At 32.5% G+C, this 17,235-nt stretch overlaps 1 protein-coding gene across 1 annotated transcript in view; it reads right to left on the reverse strand.

Moving 5' to 3' along the window:
• LOC149904769 (kelch-like ECH-associated protein 1B) overlaps positions 1-17,235 on the reverse strand; it is a 36,197-nt gene that overhangs the window by 4,511 nt on the left and 14,451 nt on the right. Inside the window, exons 3-8 of the mRNA XM_090106800.1 lie at positions 13,768-13,881; positions 13,233-13,397; positions 11,658-11,807; positions 8,293-8,409; positions 2,570-2,731; positions 313-504 (exon numbers count right to left, since the gene is read on the reverse strand). Coding sequence (XP_089962926.1) covers positions 313-504; positions 2,570-2,731; positions 8,293-8,409; positions 11,658-11,807; positions 13,233-13,397; positions 13,768-13,881 — 900 coding nt within the window. The remainder of the gene's footprint in view (positions 1-312; positions 505-2,569; positions 2,732-8,292; positions 8,410-11,657; positions 11,808-13,232; positions 13,398-13,767; positions 13,882-17,235) is intronic.

Raw genomic sequence — 17,235 nt, forward strand, 5'->3', positions numbered from 1 at the left:
GACTGAATGTATTAGGTATCTATCTTTTGACATTATAAGCCGATTATTTCTATAACAACGATTGTTGTTGTGTATTTTGCTAAAATAAATAATTTTTCATTTCCATTATCATGATAACAATGATATATCATTATGACTGATAAACACGTGCCCGGTGCCGCGTCATCAGCACTACATACATGTCTTACAGGAAGCTTTACACTTTAAAGCATTGCAGCATTACTTGTCCAATCCAAGAATAAATCCTTTTACCCAGATGCCTCAATAGATAAAAAAATAACTGAAAAATTTACAACTATACAAAGAAAATACCTTTAAAAAAACGGCTCCCAATCCAGATCTAGGCACAGTGAGTCTTGGCAACGTCGTCCAACAGTTGTCATCCAAATTGAAAGCTTCGAACACATCTATAGAATGCCTGAAGTATCCCCCAGCCACATATATTATTCGCGGCGTGTTCGGCCTCCGCTCTTTTACTACTAATTTCTTGTGTAACGTCAGATCCTGAAAATATATGTACTATTTTTATTTTTCGTTTTTATTTTAAAAAAGTACAATGTTGAAAGGATAATGCCACGTCCATATTTAGGGGTTATGTTAGTACTCGTTAATAATTCAAATTTAAATTGTCTACGGTTTACATAAATAACGATAGAGATACGTACGGTTGCCATTTTATATGTATAATTAATTTTCGCAGTATGCTATACGTCACACTTCATATAATCTATAAATTCATCACGAAAGTGCGCCTCCACGAATATCTACAGGTGGTTTTATTACTTTACTTCAGCCATAAGAAGCAAATTTTGAACAGTTATAAGTGCTTAGTCATGCTGAGTCGCGACTCGTGTCTGGTAAAAGTTTGATCACCTCTGTGTATTGTACAAATAAATATCAAGGATACGCTAATGTTTATGCTCGATATCAATAAATTTGGTACAATATTACTCTTAAATATTAGAAACGTGAAATTCCGAAAATAAACTTGAATATGATTAATTGGAATACTGCATTTAAAAAGGTTTTCCTCGTATCCAATAAAGATTTAAAAAAAAAAACCTTGATCTTGTAAACTTTTCAATAATAAATATTGCATATTATTTTACATCATGATTTTGAGAATTCCTTCTTTATTTACTCATACACAATGCATGTTATTCAAAATTTTAGGTACAAATTATTTGATGAAGGAACATAATAAATGAATATTCTTTCAATAAAGTCGACATTTGTTTGCTCCCGCGCTCTAATTTTTGTAGGTATCTTATATTTATTGAAAATGCAAATAAGCGAAACAATACAATCATATTTTTTATACGCTCATTAAGATTATGGTAATGTAAATATATTACACGTCATGTAATAAATTATTTAAAATAAATGAAGAACAAATTAATATAAAATATATCCCATTCTGATATCATATTTTAGATTATCTATTAATATTTAACATTGATTATGGGTGTTATTATTTTTTAAAAAGATGACTAAAGCTAAGAGAAGAGCTAAAGTAACCATCCTCCGCCTCGATCTTAATACGCATAATTTATAGTCAGTTTAAGACAGTATGGCATAGCCTAGGGCTAGACGTTATAATAATTTGGAGTCCTTAAAACAATCCATAACATTAGTAGTAAATAATTTTCAAGTAAAGAGAGCGCGTATTTTCATTGATGGTCCCAACTTGATAGTGATCGATTTAAAGCCAATGAAGATCATTTGGAATGAGCTTCATATATCATCATAATATATTTTTAATAATATTTAAGTAATACTCATTTATACAGTGATAAAGTTTATGCAATAGAAAAAGAATCCTTGTAACAATTATTATGGCAAGACAGTGTATTATTGTTATTTAACATGCGATAAAAAATAGGATAAGATTACTTTTATATCTGTATGAACTGAGTATGACTCTCTTATGTTTTGAATCTAACACGTGTATGATACGAATACGCTTGACCGTTATTGAACTTAAAAAAAGTTTATTGTAATGTTTATTTCTTGTCACATAATAACAGACATAAAATGAGTCATCACATACTATTTATTATATAGTGAAAGTGTATATACATTTAATTCACTTATTTTATAGCATATTACAGCAAGTAACTTTTATAATTTGCTATATTTTTCTTTTAAATGTAAATAAAAAAGGATCAAATAACAATATGTAATTACATATGAAACCCAAAAAATATAATCCCAATAGATTGAAAAGGAGTCGAGGATTTATCGAGTATCAAAAAAAAAAAACAGTTGAAATTAGAACCTCCTTCTTCTGTAATAGTCATAAAGATGGTGATTCAACTCACGTTTAACCTTCCACTAATTTATAGAGGATTATATCCAGGATACTGATATATATTATCTATAGTTTATCTAGTAGTATCTTATAGATTAGACTCTAATCATTAGAATCTTACAAAAATGACAATACATGCAAGATACAACCTCTAAATAAACCGTATACTGCAAAATTGTATTTACATCAGTGAAAAATTGTCTTTTCTCCTTTACTAAAAATCTTAAATTTAATACCAAAATTACTTGGATATCTTACCTGAAATATTTTAGCAAGGTATTCCCTGCAGGCGGGCACCTTCTTGAGCACCGTGCACGTGCTCATTTGCTCCTTGAGAAAGCTCGGCGTCAAGTACTGACACCGCACCGCTTGGAGGATGTGCTCCATACGGGGATACCTTTTGTCCTCGTCGTATTTTACCTGTAAATGTTAAATGTTATTATTTGTGATCGATTTGACTAAGAAAAGGTTTTAATAACTCAGGCCCCGGAATCACAGACACAATAGAAAATCTATTGTGTCGTGGACCGATCGGGCCGTTCGGGGCTCAATGGGTTAAACTTCAATTCTTCTTAAATTGTACTTCTAAAAACAGTATTGAATTGTAGTAACGCCTTGGGCTTTTGGCACATATTTTCGGTTCCCAAGCAGTTTCTACAGAGAAGAGTCGGCATGAAATTCTGTACCTAGTTGCTCTTATAATTTATGTCAATTTTTACGCTTAATATGCTCTCTCTCTGTCTCTCAGTGACGTTTGATAAGTTTTTTTTATTTTGCCAATTAGAGTATAAGAGAAGCTCAAGCGGTCTATTTCAGGGCATGATTTGTTTCTGTGGACATGTCTGCTTGTTTAGACACGATTTGCGATAAAACCCAAAGGATTAAATCGTGAGTTCAAAAGAGACGGTAAAGGAGCATGACTCAGATGTTGCCCGTTTTGTCCTGGTTTGATCTAGTTATTGCACGCCTCATAAGCGAAGCGTTGAGGTGGGTACTACTGTCACTTCGCGCAAAACATCTGATTTTTCAAACTTAAAATGTCTTTATGTATCATACATTGCACTTGTAAGATAATACATACACACACACACATATTATTGATAAGACGATGAGCGTAAGTAATTCTTTCCTAAAGTTTTTATGATGATTCGGTTTATTATTGGAGTTATATTAAGTGACGATTATTGGGTCAGCAGATCACGTAATAATTAAACAATCAATTATATTAAATTTTACTAGAAATTGACCTACGATCAACTTTGATCTAAATATTGATTTTGTGGTTCAGACATAAAAACATAATAGGTAGGTACAGTTTTACTTACACAATCATTATTAGTTTAACCTGTCCCTTAATTAGTCCATAGTCCATAACTAATAAGATTGTCATATACATATTATGACTGTACTTAACCGGAAAAATGCGTACATGCGTATTCTCCCGAGATACTGTATTATAAACATTATTTCTCAGAAGAATTGCCTATGTTTATTAAATAAGTTAGTATACACTAGCTAATTTAATACAATTTGCCATGATAAGACGTGTTTTTAAGACGCGCGTATTTTATCAGTCAGTGCTTATAGGAAAGCGTTGCTAATTTTTTTAAAGTGTTCTTTAGAAAAAATGCAATATTTTTAATTGGACATGTATACAATATTTTTAATTCGACTTTAATTTAATGTCTTGAATCTTGATATACTTTTTCGAAAAGATTCAGTATAAATGGTAGGTTTTGACTTTGAAATATACTGAATTTATATACTAAGCTGTGTGATGTCACTATATGTATGATAAATGAATCAAAACGGACCTAGTTTTAAATGTTTACGCGAATCCGTGACGTCATTCTGTCTCTGCGTATGGATGGGGAAATATTGTCAGCCAATAGTTGACTCATATTTTTGACGTGTTAAGTCTTTATTATCTATAGTCTATACAAATAAACAAAGTCATATGTGTTTAGATTAGATTAACATCATAACGTTTGTCTAGGAAGGAAGCAATAAATTATCTTCTCATCGTCTCTTTATAATAAAAAGTAGGGATGTAACGATACCGATACCGATATATCGGCCGGTATAATCGGCAAGCCGATATATCGGTATCGCCGATAATAAAACAACCGATACCGATATCAAACAATTCAAAAAACCGCGCCCAATGAACGATGCAGGAGGCCGCCCGCGCGTGCGCACTTTTTCTGAAAAAACTCTACCAATAGTAAACTTTTATTAGGTACTGATTGTATGTGTATATGTCGTGGCCATATCGTAGATTTGCTCATTTCATGATATGATCGATCATTTCACGAAATGGTCGCATTTCATGAAATGGCCAACATAGTTTGATCAGATCGTTAAATCGTCAACGTTTCACGATTTGGCCATCCACATTTGGCCAGATCGTATAAAATATAAAGAGTCCATAAAATATTAAAAAAATTCAGAATATTCTAAAAACTTGTTTAATGTCATTTAAGGCTGAACATGTTTGTGCTTTATTAATATAATTGTATCACCATTGAATACCATGTTTAAAGCAAAATAAAGATTTTATTATTTACTAGCGGTCCGCCCCGGCTTCGCCCGTGGTACATATTTACGTTTTCTCTACATAAGAACCATCCTCGTACTTCAATGAATATAATAGAAAAGAATTATCGAAATCGGTTCAGCCGTTCACACGTGATGCCGTGACAACGCGAAACGGGTGCAGACCCGCCGCCTTTTTATAGCTCCCGCCGCGAAGCGCGTCTAACGCAGCAAGTAGCAACTGATACACAAAAATAATCCTTATGGCATGATTCTGTATTCTCGCGCGATGACTTATAGCGTATTTCATGTATAACTTTGGTGTTTCTACACCGATTTACATGATTCTTTTACTATAACCTGCCCAGGAGTATGAAGAATAATTGTGCCAAATTTGGTTAAAATCCGTCGTATAGTTTTTGTTTCTATAACGAATATACAGACAGACAGACAGACAGACAGACAAAAATTTTACTGATTGCATTTTTGGCATCAGTAGCGATCCCTTATCACCCCTTCATAGTTTTTTTTTTAATATATTTCATGTACAGAATTGGCCTCTCTACAGATTTATTATAAGTATAGATTTATTATTTAAAGCGAGCGTGCCGCGGCAGCGGCCGGCGAGTGCCAGAAGCGGATCGCTTTTTAAAAAACAAACAATTATAATACTATAGTAGGATATATAAATATATATCCTAAAAGAAAAAATGCGTCTTAAATTATTTTATTTAAGACGCATTTTTTCTTCAGTACATATAAGATATCCACATTTTCCATAGTACTCGAACCGTCGTAAATTCTTTGCTATGACTTTCTTCATATTGTTATTAAACGAATTATGAAGTTTTTAACTGCGAATAATTAAATTTTCGCCAGCGGCCGCCATCTTATCACATAAACACAGAGCTTGCAGCGCCTCTACCAATGGTTAATGTAACTATTTTACGATATGATCAAATAATTTTGATCATTTCATGAAAAAACCGCGCGTTTAGTTGGCATATGGCCAACGTGAAACGATTTCTTATCATTGATCTGCTTAAGCCACATCATGATGTGGCCAAACTAAATTGGCCATTTCACGAAATGCGACCATTTCGTGAAATGGCCAATCATATCATGAAATGAGCAAATTTACGATATGGCCACGACATATACTTAAAGTTTAACTGACTTTGTAAAATAATAATACTAAAATAAAATAAATGGTTTTGTTGTTTTTTGATTTGGCATTTTTATTTAAAAGAATACGATTAACAGTTGAGTCTCTGTTAAATGTTGGTAACTTTTTATGCATAATTCACTATTTATTTTTCTACCAAGCCATCGATATCGGTATCGGTATCGGTATCGCCGATACATTACTACAAATATCGGTATCGGTATCGTATCGGCAAAATCATGTATCGTTACATCCCTAATAAAAAGTAAATACGCAATTATTTTCATTTATATAAACAGCCATAAAAATAATGGTAACACTGATAAATAAATTGTATAATTTTTATTTGTACTTGAACTGTTGGGAATTCCAGTGCGGAAAAAAGACAGAGCTATATGGGATCTTAGATTATACACCTAGGTGTATAATCTAAGTATGGGATTGTCTAGCGGCATCACTTTCGCACGTTGGAAATAATACTGCATAGGTCATCATGGTGGTTACCATTTCCTTATTTAATAAAGTCATAGTACAATTTCTATTAAATAAAATTTAATTTCTGTATTCGATTTTTATGTGAATATTTTTCAGTATCTTTAGATACTAGTTTGATAGATCCATCGCAATGATAGGAAGAAATTTAGAACTATGTTATATCACACATAATACAATAATAGTATTGTAACATTAATGTAACAGTAGTGTTAAAAATAATTTAAATATAAAATCGTGTCTTCTTCTGTCACTATAACTACATGAAAAATGACAAGACAAGGTACCTAGTAAAAGAATTTGAACGATATATACTTCCTTAAAATATGTAAAACTTGAAATATTCAATAACTGCGGGAAACAACAGGTGTTTGAAAGATAACATAAAATAATACATTTTCCTCATACATAAAGGTAAAAAAAAAGAGATAGCGTGACATTTATACGTCTGAATACCAATACCTAACAATAGAAACGCAGTTTAACAATGAATTGCAGATATTCAATGACGCTTCACAAATGCAAGGGGTGTAACCATGATATCTTATAACAATAATATTTCCAGCGTGGTAAAGTGATGGCGCTAGGCGACCCATAAAGCGCTGTCATTTTTACATACTGGAATTAAAACTGCTTTAAGACATCATGGTTCGGAAGCAGGATTTCATAAACAAAACTAGCAACGTTTACGTACAAACAGGATATTCTTTTATTTCAAATATAGCCTGTGACGATTGAGGAAAACTGGTGCCTGAACAAAAAATAAAATACCACGCTACATATTGTTAGACTACGCGCGTCGTTGTTTGCGCACGTCGTTTCAAAGGCGTTAATTGCTCTTAGTTTAGCATTATTATAAATATGTTATTTTTAAATATACATAGTATGATAGGCGAATTGACCTATATAATATGTATTTGTTTTGCCTTACCCATTGTTTATTATTACAAATTAATTCTGTACCTACGTTTTCTGACAAACAGTAATACAAGAATTTAATATTGTCAAAATAAAATCTGAAAGTTACACGATAACAAACATCAGCCATCTTTCCTCTCTACATATTTTTTACAGAACTAAAAACACAAACTATGCAGTGTAATCTAAAATCTCCGAAAAAAGTGAAAAAAAATCGTATTTAGCATGTACTGTGTGTGTTTCAACACCCTAAAATATATCGTATCATTAATCACAGTAATTTTTCAATAATTTCCTCAAACATTTTATCCCTACTAAATACTAATATTATAAATGCGAAAGTAACTCTGTCTGTCTGTAACCGATTTTGATGAAATTTGGCACAGACAATCTTTATACCCTGACAAATAATATAGGCATTATCAACCTTTTATTGCGAAAAAACACCACGCGGGCGAAGACGCGGGCGGAAGCTAGTTGTAAATAAAGTAGATAAGGTTTATTTGGGCGAATTGATATTGTTTATTGTTATTTGAAATCGTAATATAAGTGAAATACTGCACAGTCATTTCGCGATGCAAATTTATAGGATTTATCTAGCATAGTTCAGTCGAATAATTACAAGAAATAGTATTTATATTCCTAAAATATAATAAGTAAATTAATCTTTTCCTTAAAACCCTTTATAATTATGTAGTCACACGTAATAAATATAATTTAAAATGTTCTATTAGGTTCACGGTTTGAAAGAGATCTTCGGGAATACATATTCCTATAATGAATAATTTTGTCCTTTAAGTCTTTATCTTTTTTCTCTACCATTTTTTTTAATATTATTTTTACAAACTTTTTATAAGACACAAAATCTCACCCAACTCAACACAGCATTGTAAACTTCTCTCTCCTCTCGAACATTGAGTTCATCTTTCCGTATGAGGCATATCAATTCTGGCGCAGTTAATTGAAGAAATTCTTCTTCTTGGCATACCTAGAAAAATAAAATAATAAAAAATATAATAATATTAAAACAGTTTAAAAAAAACCAGTAATGTACAAGTACTTCAGAACAAAATTTTGGTGTATATTTTTAATTAAATAAATTTTCATTTAAAAATAAAGGTCACGATCCAATTTTTTGTGAAAATAAATAAACAGTAAACAAGCCCTATTTTTTGAAGTGTCTTGAATTTTTTGATAATAGATCAACACAATATAACAAGTAGACAATACCTATGCGTCGAAATATCGACCTCTTTTTGCGAAGTCAGTTAATAATTTTAATCTGTAGGTACTAATAATTAAATAAAATAGGTACATATTCAAATTTTACAAGATCATCTTTCCCCCCTTTTGTACACGATACAATGTCAAGAGGATAAAACGCATCAGAAATTGGAATCGTGACTCGCGATTTCAAGGTATTGCAGTAATGCCCCAGATTACTTTATAGTTAGAATAGTAATGCGAAGACAATACTATGTTAATTTATTTATTACCTAATTATTATCATGTAAATAGCTTTCAGCCCGCGGTTTCGTTCGCTTTATTTTAAACTTTAATTTAATTAACCGACTTCAAAAAAAGGAGGAGGTTATCAATTCGGCCGGTATGTTTTTTTTTTTTTTTATGTATGTACACCGATTACTCCGTGGTTTCTGGACCGATTTACGTGATTCTTTTTTTGTTCGATGCGGGATGGTGTCGAATTGGTCCCATAAAAATTTTATTCGGATAGGCCCAGTAGTTTTTATTTTATGAGCATTTTTGTCTGTATTTGTAAATGTTGCAAGTGCAAGTTTGAAGTCGGTTGTTTTTAACGCAGTTATTGACTTGTTCTATAACCTTCCTCGTGAACTACCTTATCTATATATTAAAAAAATTGCATAAAATTAAAAATCCGTTGAGTAGTCGTGAAGGTCTATGCATACATATAGACAGACAAATAAAGGGAAGCGACTTTGTTTTATACTATGTTGTGATTAGGCATATAATATCTGCGACGACATTATCAACATACCAAAAGTAACGATAACTTTTAATCTTTTTGTTTCAGTACAATCTTGTTTGCCATCGAAAAGCGTTTATCGTTTATCACAATATTACATATTCATCGGTACAAGATTAGTTATTTCATAATATTATTTTTATCAAATCAAATAAAATAATGTCACGAATTCAATGTACCTACATAACATTACAAATGCTTGCTTTTATCATCGAGTTATCATATTGATTAAATTATGTTTAAATAAATAATTATTATAAATAGTAAGTATACTGTTGTTGATGCAACAGGCATTTGACAAAGACATTCATGAATATAAATGGAAATGTAAACCCATACGTTCGTAAGTAAGTGACACAGCACTTTTACAATCCGGTTTTAGATATTATTGCGATTTTATCAAGAATTTTTCCTTTGAATGAATTTAACAAAAGCAAAAGATTATAACATAGAAGTACTGAATCATCTAGACTTATAGTACGTAGTAGATTACGATTTGGAAAAATAATATCATCAGATTTAATATCAGTGAGATAGTACAAAGTTCCAAGTGACTCATTAGATTTACTAATATGTATCTGGGAATGATATTTTAAAATTGTCATACACCAAAAGCTATAGCAATTCCTGTTATACATATGAACTAACACAATAGACCGGGAGATACTGACACAAAATTTCGAGTCATTTGTAACAGGATGGCGGTTCTACAGGGGTCTTAGTACGCAATGACAAAAAGAAAAACGATGGCGTGAACACTGGTACCGGCGGCTTAGTCGCGTGGGCGTTAGTCGAACTCGTCGTAAAAATAGCGAAAGTCAAACGATTTGTAACACAAAAATTTTAGAATTTACCGATAGCCCATAAAAAAGAAGTAGGCGGTAGTGTCATGCCATACTTTTCCGGTGTGACTTACAGCCCGCCATACCGACGCAAATGTGTTGATTTAAAAAAAAAACAATTCAACCATTTGTACCAGGCTAACTTTTGCACAGGTAACCATCGTCGTGTAGCCATTTACGAAAATCACCATACCATACTTTTCGGACGATTCCAAATGGTCGCCATACCGCCGAAAATCTGCAAAAAAAATTTTTTTTCGCCAAACTTTTTGTACCAGTATTGCATTTGGATTTTTGGAGAGTATTTGATAAAATGTGACCATTATTATATTTGCCATACTTCTAGTAGGGGGAAAAAGTGCTGCCATACTTCATAAATAAATTTATTATTAATCTAAAGAAGTGAATATTTCTACCACCTAGATCTTTGAAATTTTGTATTTATATTTGTTGAACCTTAAACTTATAGGAAAGATTAATGCCATACTGTTACAAATCGTTCAAAATACGAATAAAATCATACAATAAAAAAAAATCTTATACACATTCGCCACCTCCCACAGGTATGGCATTATCACACTTCTATTTATAATCATTCAGGAGTTGTTGAAAAAAAAATTTAGGGTGTTACAAATGGTTCGGCGAAAAAAAAATTTGCAGATTTTCGGCGGTATGGCGACCATTTGGAATCGTCCGAAAAGTATGGCATGGCGATTTTCGTAAATGGCTGCACGACGATGGTTACCTGTGCAAAAGTTAGCCTGGTACAAATGGTTGAATTGTTTTTTTTAAATCAACACATTCGCGTCGGTATGGCGGGCTGTAAGTCACACCGGAAAAGTATGGCATGATACTACCGCCTACTTCTTTTTTATGGGCTATCGGTAAATTCTAAAATTTTTGTGTTACAAATCGTTTGACTTCGCTATTTTTCCAATGAGTTCGACTAACGCCCACGCGACTAAGCCGCCGGTACCAGCGTTCACACCATCGTTTTTCTTTTTGTCATTGCGTACTAAGACCCCTGTAGAACCGCCATCCTGTTACAAATGACTCGAAATTTTGTGTCAGTATCTCCCGGTCTACAACTAACACTACAATCTTATCAAAAGTAACTTCGGAGTTCTGAGTGAATCAGAACATATAACAATATAATAAAAATTTCTTTCGTCATAAATTTCTACTCAGTACCACAGAATAATAACTAGTTGCCAATACGTAACATTTAAGTCGAAAAATATTCAATATTGAAACTGAATCATGTAATCACTACTATCGATTATTACTCTACCAGTCTACCTTCGACATAATAAAAGAGGAAAGTCACAAAAAATTGCCAAAAAATCACACACATTTTGTCCAAAAGAGCTATTATATCAACAAACTTACTTGTATAAAATTCCTCTCAATAAACTGGTTGGCTTTAATCTTCAAGTCTATGCAGCCGTGTTGTTCAGCAAAGTTGGCGATGCCGATCGCGTTGGACGGGTCCAGTTGGCGCTCGAGGAAGGCGCAACAGGCGTCTATGACATTTGATATCTGCGGCATATGACTGCAATATAATGTCCCTTGATACACTATTACCAAAGGGCATATATTGGAATAGTGCGAAGTTTAACGCTATTGTGTTGAAGTTACAGGATAATATTCGGCAGCATTTAAAGAGTGGAAAGAGATAATGTTAAAGATTCTTAATACATAATATCCCTACGGGTTAAAAACATAATATCCCTTGATGGAATTTAAACTATATTGGAATTTAAAATTGTTATATTTTTTATAAAAATCGTTACAGCCTTTTTCGCACCGCATACTATGTATTATTAGAATTTCAGAATGCTACGGCATAATTTGAAATAATATAGTATCTTATTTCCTCCTTTGATAAAAAAAAAACGGGTTGCACTCCGGGAGTGCCGGCAGAAGTGAAAACTTGATTATTATTAACGTTGAGCATGTTTGATATCCATCCGTCTTACGCTTTTTCGATCAGGTCACGTGTCCTGACGCGAGTTTAAGATTTTATACCCAACGCCGCTAAAGAAGTTTTCATTTCAAAAATCATGTTTTAGTAACAGCATCGTAAAGTTTCTAGACCTTTGTACATATTTTTATACACAAGAATTCAGTGAATCATTTTATGAATGATTTACCCTATTTTTGCGCCACAATATTTGCTGATTAAAGTACCTAAATAAATATTTGTATGCAGATACTAGTAAGTATCCAAATGACGACATGCTAGTACAAGTATACAAATATTTAATTACTTTCTGTAGATGACGCACACAATTTTAAGAAACAATTCGTTATGAGGAAAAAATTATACATTTTTATGCGGTTCGCATTCAATAAAATATATTTTATATTCAAAATATGAATAGGAACTACGAACTGGTGTTATTAACATATCGTATCAATTCAAAAAAAGTACACACGGAATGATTGTCCAATTAAAATTATCTATAATTACTAAAGTTCACTATCATTAACCGATAATGAAAAACCGATATCACATATTATAATTTTGCTAATAAATAAAAACCTAACATAGATGCTTATTCGCATAAAAAAAACTTGCTCCTATGACAAAAAAACTTATTCAATCAATTAAATTCGATTGCTCTGGCGGGATCACGGGTGGCCGAGAGTTCAGGCGTCACCCCGGTAAGGCGGAAGACGACGGTTCGAATCCCGGCACGATATCATTTATTTATCCTTAAAAATATTTGAATCTGAATATAAATTTATAAAGAATAGAAAAAATTCGATCACGAGGCGGGACTCGAACCCGCATCCTTTCACACCAATCCGGGGCGGATGCCTGACCAACTCGGCCACCCGTGACCCAAAGAGGCCAGAGCGATCGAATTTATTCTATTCTTTCAGTTTTATGTGTCTAAGGGACACACCACACACCTATTTAAACCTATCAGTACGAAAAAATACCAATTAAATATTTACCTGGAACATAGTAGCCGCCGGTAAGAGTTGGCACACGGTGACCTCGGTAATCCTAACTTTGCCCGTGTACATGAAGTATACGAGCCACGCCATGGCTGAGGGACATACTCCTTGTAAGCGGACACGTGACATTTCACACTCTTTTAGACCACTCGTGAACATTGCCTGGCGACAAAGGTTACAGTCAATTTTGAAAAGAAAGATAGTTCATTCCCATTTAAACTACAAAAATACGTCACAATTACAAATTTAAAAATAGAATAAGAAAAATAAAAAAGTATAAAATTTTGACCATAATACTTGGTTATAATCACTTAAGATACGATAGATGAAGATTTGCTTACGTTTCACACAAAAATGTGATTGCATCTGGTTAGACTTGCTACATGGAGCGAGGTCGAGGACTAATCAATATAATATTGAATATGATACAATTCAAAAATTATTTATTTGGAACCAAGCACAAATTTGAATGATTAAAGAAGTGCCTTCCATGAGCTGATTATGGTGGGAACGTGTTGTATAAAATACATACCTTAAAATAAGGGCTGCCAGCTGCCAACACGACTTTGTGTACGTGAAACAATTCATTGCCGACCTCCAGAACGACGTCCGTCAGCATGTGGTGTGATCGCATCGTGAACAGCATCTGTAGCAATTTATTAAATATCTTAAATTATAAATATTTTTAAAACCACAGATTATATCGCGTATTTTGCATAATTGCTTTTAGAAATTTTGATTAACGAATAATCGGAACGTATACACATTAAACTCATTATTTATAAAACTTTTCTAGTAATACCTACATAGAGAACATAAGATAATGTTCAAAATTTTATGTTTAGAGCTAGGCCTCTAAAAATGAGCTTCAAAGAGCAACAACTAGTTCCTTGTAGGCTTTTTACATCGTTTGACTTCATTTCAGTAACAGCTTGTTAGTTGGCTGTAATTGAAATAAATACGACAGACAGAAACACATAGTTACACACAGACAGAAAGCCTTGATTAATTACTAAACGAGTGATATAAATCAACTTAACAAAACAAAAATTACGTCTCGCATCCTTATCATAATATGAAGGGTATAATATAAAAACATTGAGACGAAAGTATAGCCTACTCCGATATGAAATTAATGCTATCTCACTTATCTGCTCATATCATAATTTGATAAGCCACCTTAAAATTTACTATGCCATGATGTGGCATTTAAATAAATTCTTTGTACATATAAGAATTGCCATTCATTGCACTTGCATAAAGTTTGTAGTTTTATTTTTTTATTTTTGTTTATAGTTTTGCTCCATTTATCTTTTCCTCTTACCGTGTGTCCTGCACACCGCCATTTTATCCTTCTAATTTTGCATGTAATGTCTACGACCTTCTTTTGCTTCTTATGGCTCGATTTCTCAGTCGGTCTGATTTTTTCACATGTAGCATGCTCCTCTCCATTGCGTACTGGCATGATGAGAGTTTGCTTGTCGCGTTTTGTGATAAGGACCAGGTTTGGCTGCCGTACATGAGAACTGGTAGTATGCAAGTATTAAATATTTTACTTTTAATATTCACGTGAAGATTTTTATCTTTCATAATCTCTTTCAAACTCCAGTACCTATTAAAGGCATTAGTTATTCTTCTTTCGACCTCTTTGCACATCTGATTATCGTCTGTTATTAGCTGTCCCAGGTAAATATATTCATCTGTGTAATCAATTTGGTTGGTTCCCAAGTTTATGGTAATTCTCTCTCCATTTGTCATTACTCTTGTTTTTTCTGGGTTCAGTATTAATCCTACTTTCATGCTTTCCGTTGCCAATTCCTTAATCATTTTTGTTATATCTTCCGAAGATTTTGCAAATAGCAAGCAATATCATCTGCGAATCTCAAATGAGTCAATAAGACTCCGTTCACATTGATACCAAAATTTTCCCAATTTAGACGTCTGAATATTGATTCTAGTACCGCCGAGAATATTTTCGGTGACAGGGGATCTCCTTGTCGTACGCCTTTGCCTACTCTGAAAGGTTCACCCGTCTGTTCTAATTGAATTCTCGCAGTACTCTGGCTGTAAACATTTTTAATTAAGCGGATGTATTTATGTTCGATTCCTTGTTCTTTTAATGACTCCCACAACAAAATATAAGTAAACACTAATTATTTCTAATAATATTCCATTACATAATTTAACATTATAATATATTATTATAATCATAACTATTTTAATAGATATCTAATATAAAACAGGTGGATAATCTGATCCAATTATTAAATCCAATTACAGAGCAATTAATGAATTGATTGATTACGCTTATGATTACAGTCTAATCGATAAATGTTATAAATTATTGCTAATCAAATAAATATAATTTCATAGTATAACATGACCCATATCTACAGTATTGTTATAAAGCTAAAGAGATTGTTTTTTTATTTGAACGCGCAAATCACAGGAACAACAGGATCGATTTCAAAAAATCGATCATCGTTGGATTTCATAAAATTGCTCCGTTGTGACGGTAAAGAAAGATGACAAACGAACAAATAAACAAACTTTCGTTCTTTGTTTTTGTGTGTACCTTCTTATTTACTTACTACTAGAGTCTAGACAGTCTTTACAAGATTAAAAGGTAAATTTGATAAATTACATAACACCGAATACAGATAATCCGCGTATTCCCGATAACAACTGTTAAATTAATTAATTTTTATTTTTAACCTTGGAACGCTTCAGATCCTATCGCCAGGTCATAAAAAACCATGCATATATGTATTTAAAATAAAAGCAACACCGCCACACGTGGCTTAGCAAATGTGCTTTGTCATGATAGCTTGCGTTTTGTAAATCATTCGTTAACAACACAACTCGCTTATCTTGCTATGTAAATATAATTATTGAAACTGTATTCGTATTCAGTTCACTGTTTAAAACTGATGTAAACAATATATCCTTCAGGTTTCGGGTATATTATAACAGGTTATCTAAACCAATAGTAAAATAGGAGTACCTGTAGCATTTTATTATAAATGTGTCTGTTTGTTAGTTCCAGCTAATCCCTGGAACGACTGGATCGATTTTAATTAGATTTTCAGTGACAGATAGCTGATTGATGTAATAAAGAGTAACTTAGACTACTTTTTATACTCATATTCGGATTCCTATGGGAAGATTAGGTTTAAAAGAAAAAACTCATGCGGGACACAGTTTTTGGTATACTACATCCTTGTGCCAATCGTAAAATTTTATGTAGATATAATTTTACGATTGGCACAAGGATGTAGCGTAGGTTTTTGTATAGTTTCTATACTTAAATATCACTATTGGTTGTCACCTGTGTTTGTCACCAATCCGCTAATGACTACAGCAAAGCTCTGTGTGAAAAATAATATGGAATTCGTAATTGTGACTCAACAGTGAGCCCTGTTCATATTAGTTGGTTGGGGTTCCGTATCAGAAGGAAACCTATTACGCTACTATAGTTATTATTCTGTGATTTTAATAAGGCTCTGTCTGTCTGCCTGCCTGCCAACAGGCTGTATCTCATGAACCGTGATACCTAGACAATTGGGTATTTGAATAAAAAAATTTTTTGTGCTAAATGGAAAGATTATGTATTAGTTTTATAACGAAACTATTTTTTTAATTTTTTTTTGCAATAATTCAAAAGTTATTTCAAAATAAAAATTAGTTTTTGAATCCAGTACCGAAAACATACCGACAACTCCCGAAGCGTCATCCGAACGCGTGTGACGTCATAATGTTAGTTTTCACTCATTGCAGTTGATAGAAAAACGAATACAACTATAACATTTTGACGTCACATCTATCGTGACCAGTCATGGCGCGTTTATAGTCACGTGACTTTAATTTAAATTTCATCAATCTTTAATTGCTTATAATTAATTGAAAAATATTTTTTTTGGAGTTTTTTGCATTAAATATCAATATTATTAATAATAAAGTTTTAAAATACATAAAAAAAATCAATATTTTTTTATTATTC

The sequence above is a fragment of the Colias eurytheme genome, chromosome 11 (assembly GCF_061535395.1).
Source record: "Colias eurytheme isolate Ceu_HAF_F1 chromosome 11, ilColEury1 Martin Lab GWU primary, whole genome shotgun sequence".
NCBI lineage: Eukaryota > Metazoa > Arthropoda > Insecta > Lepidoptera > Pieridae > Colias > Colias eurytheme.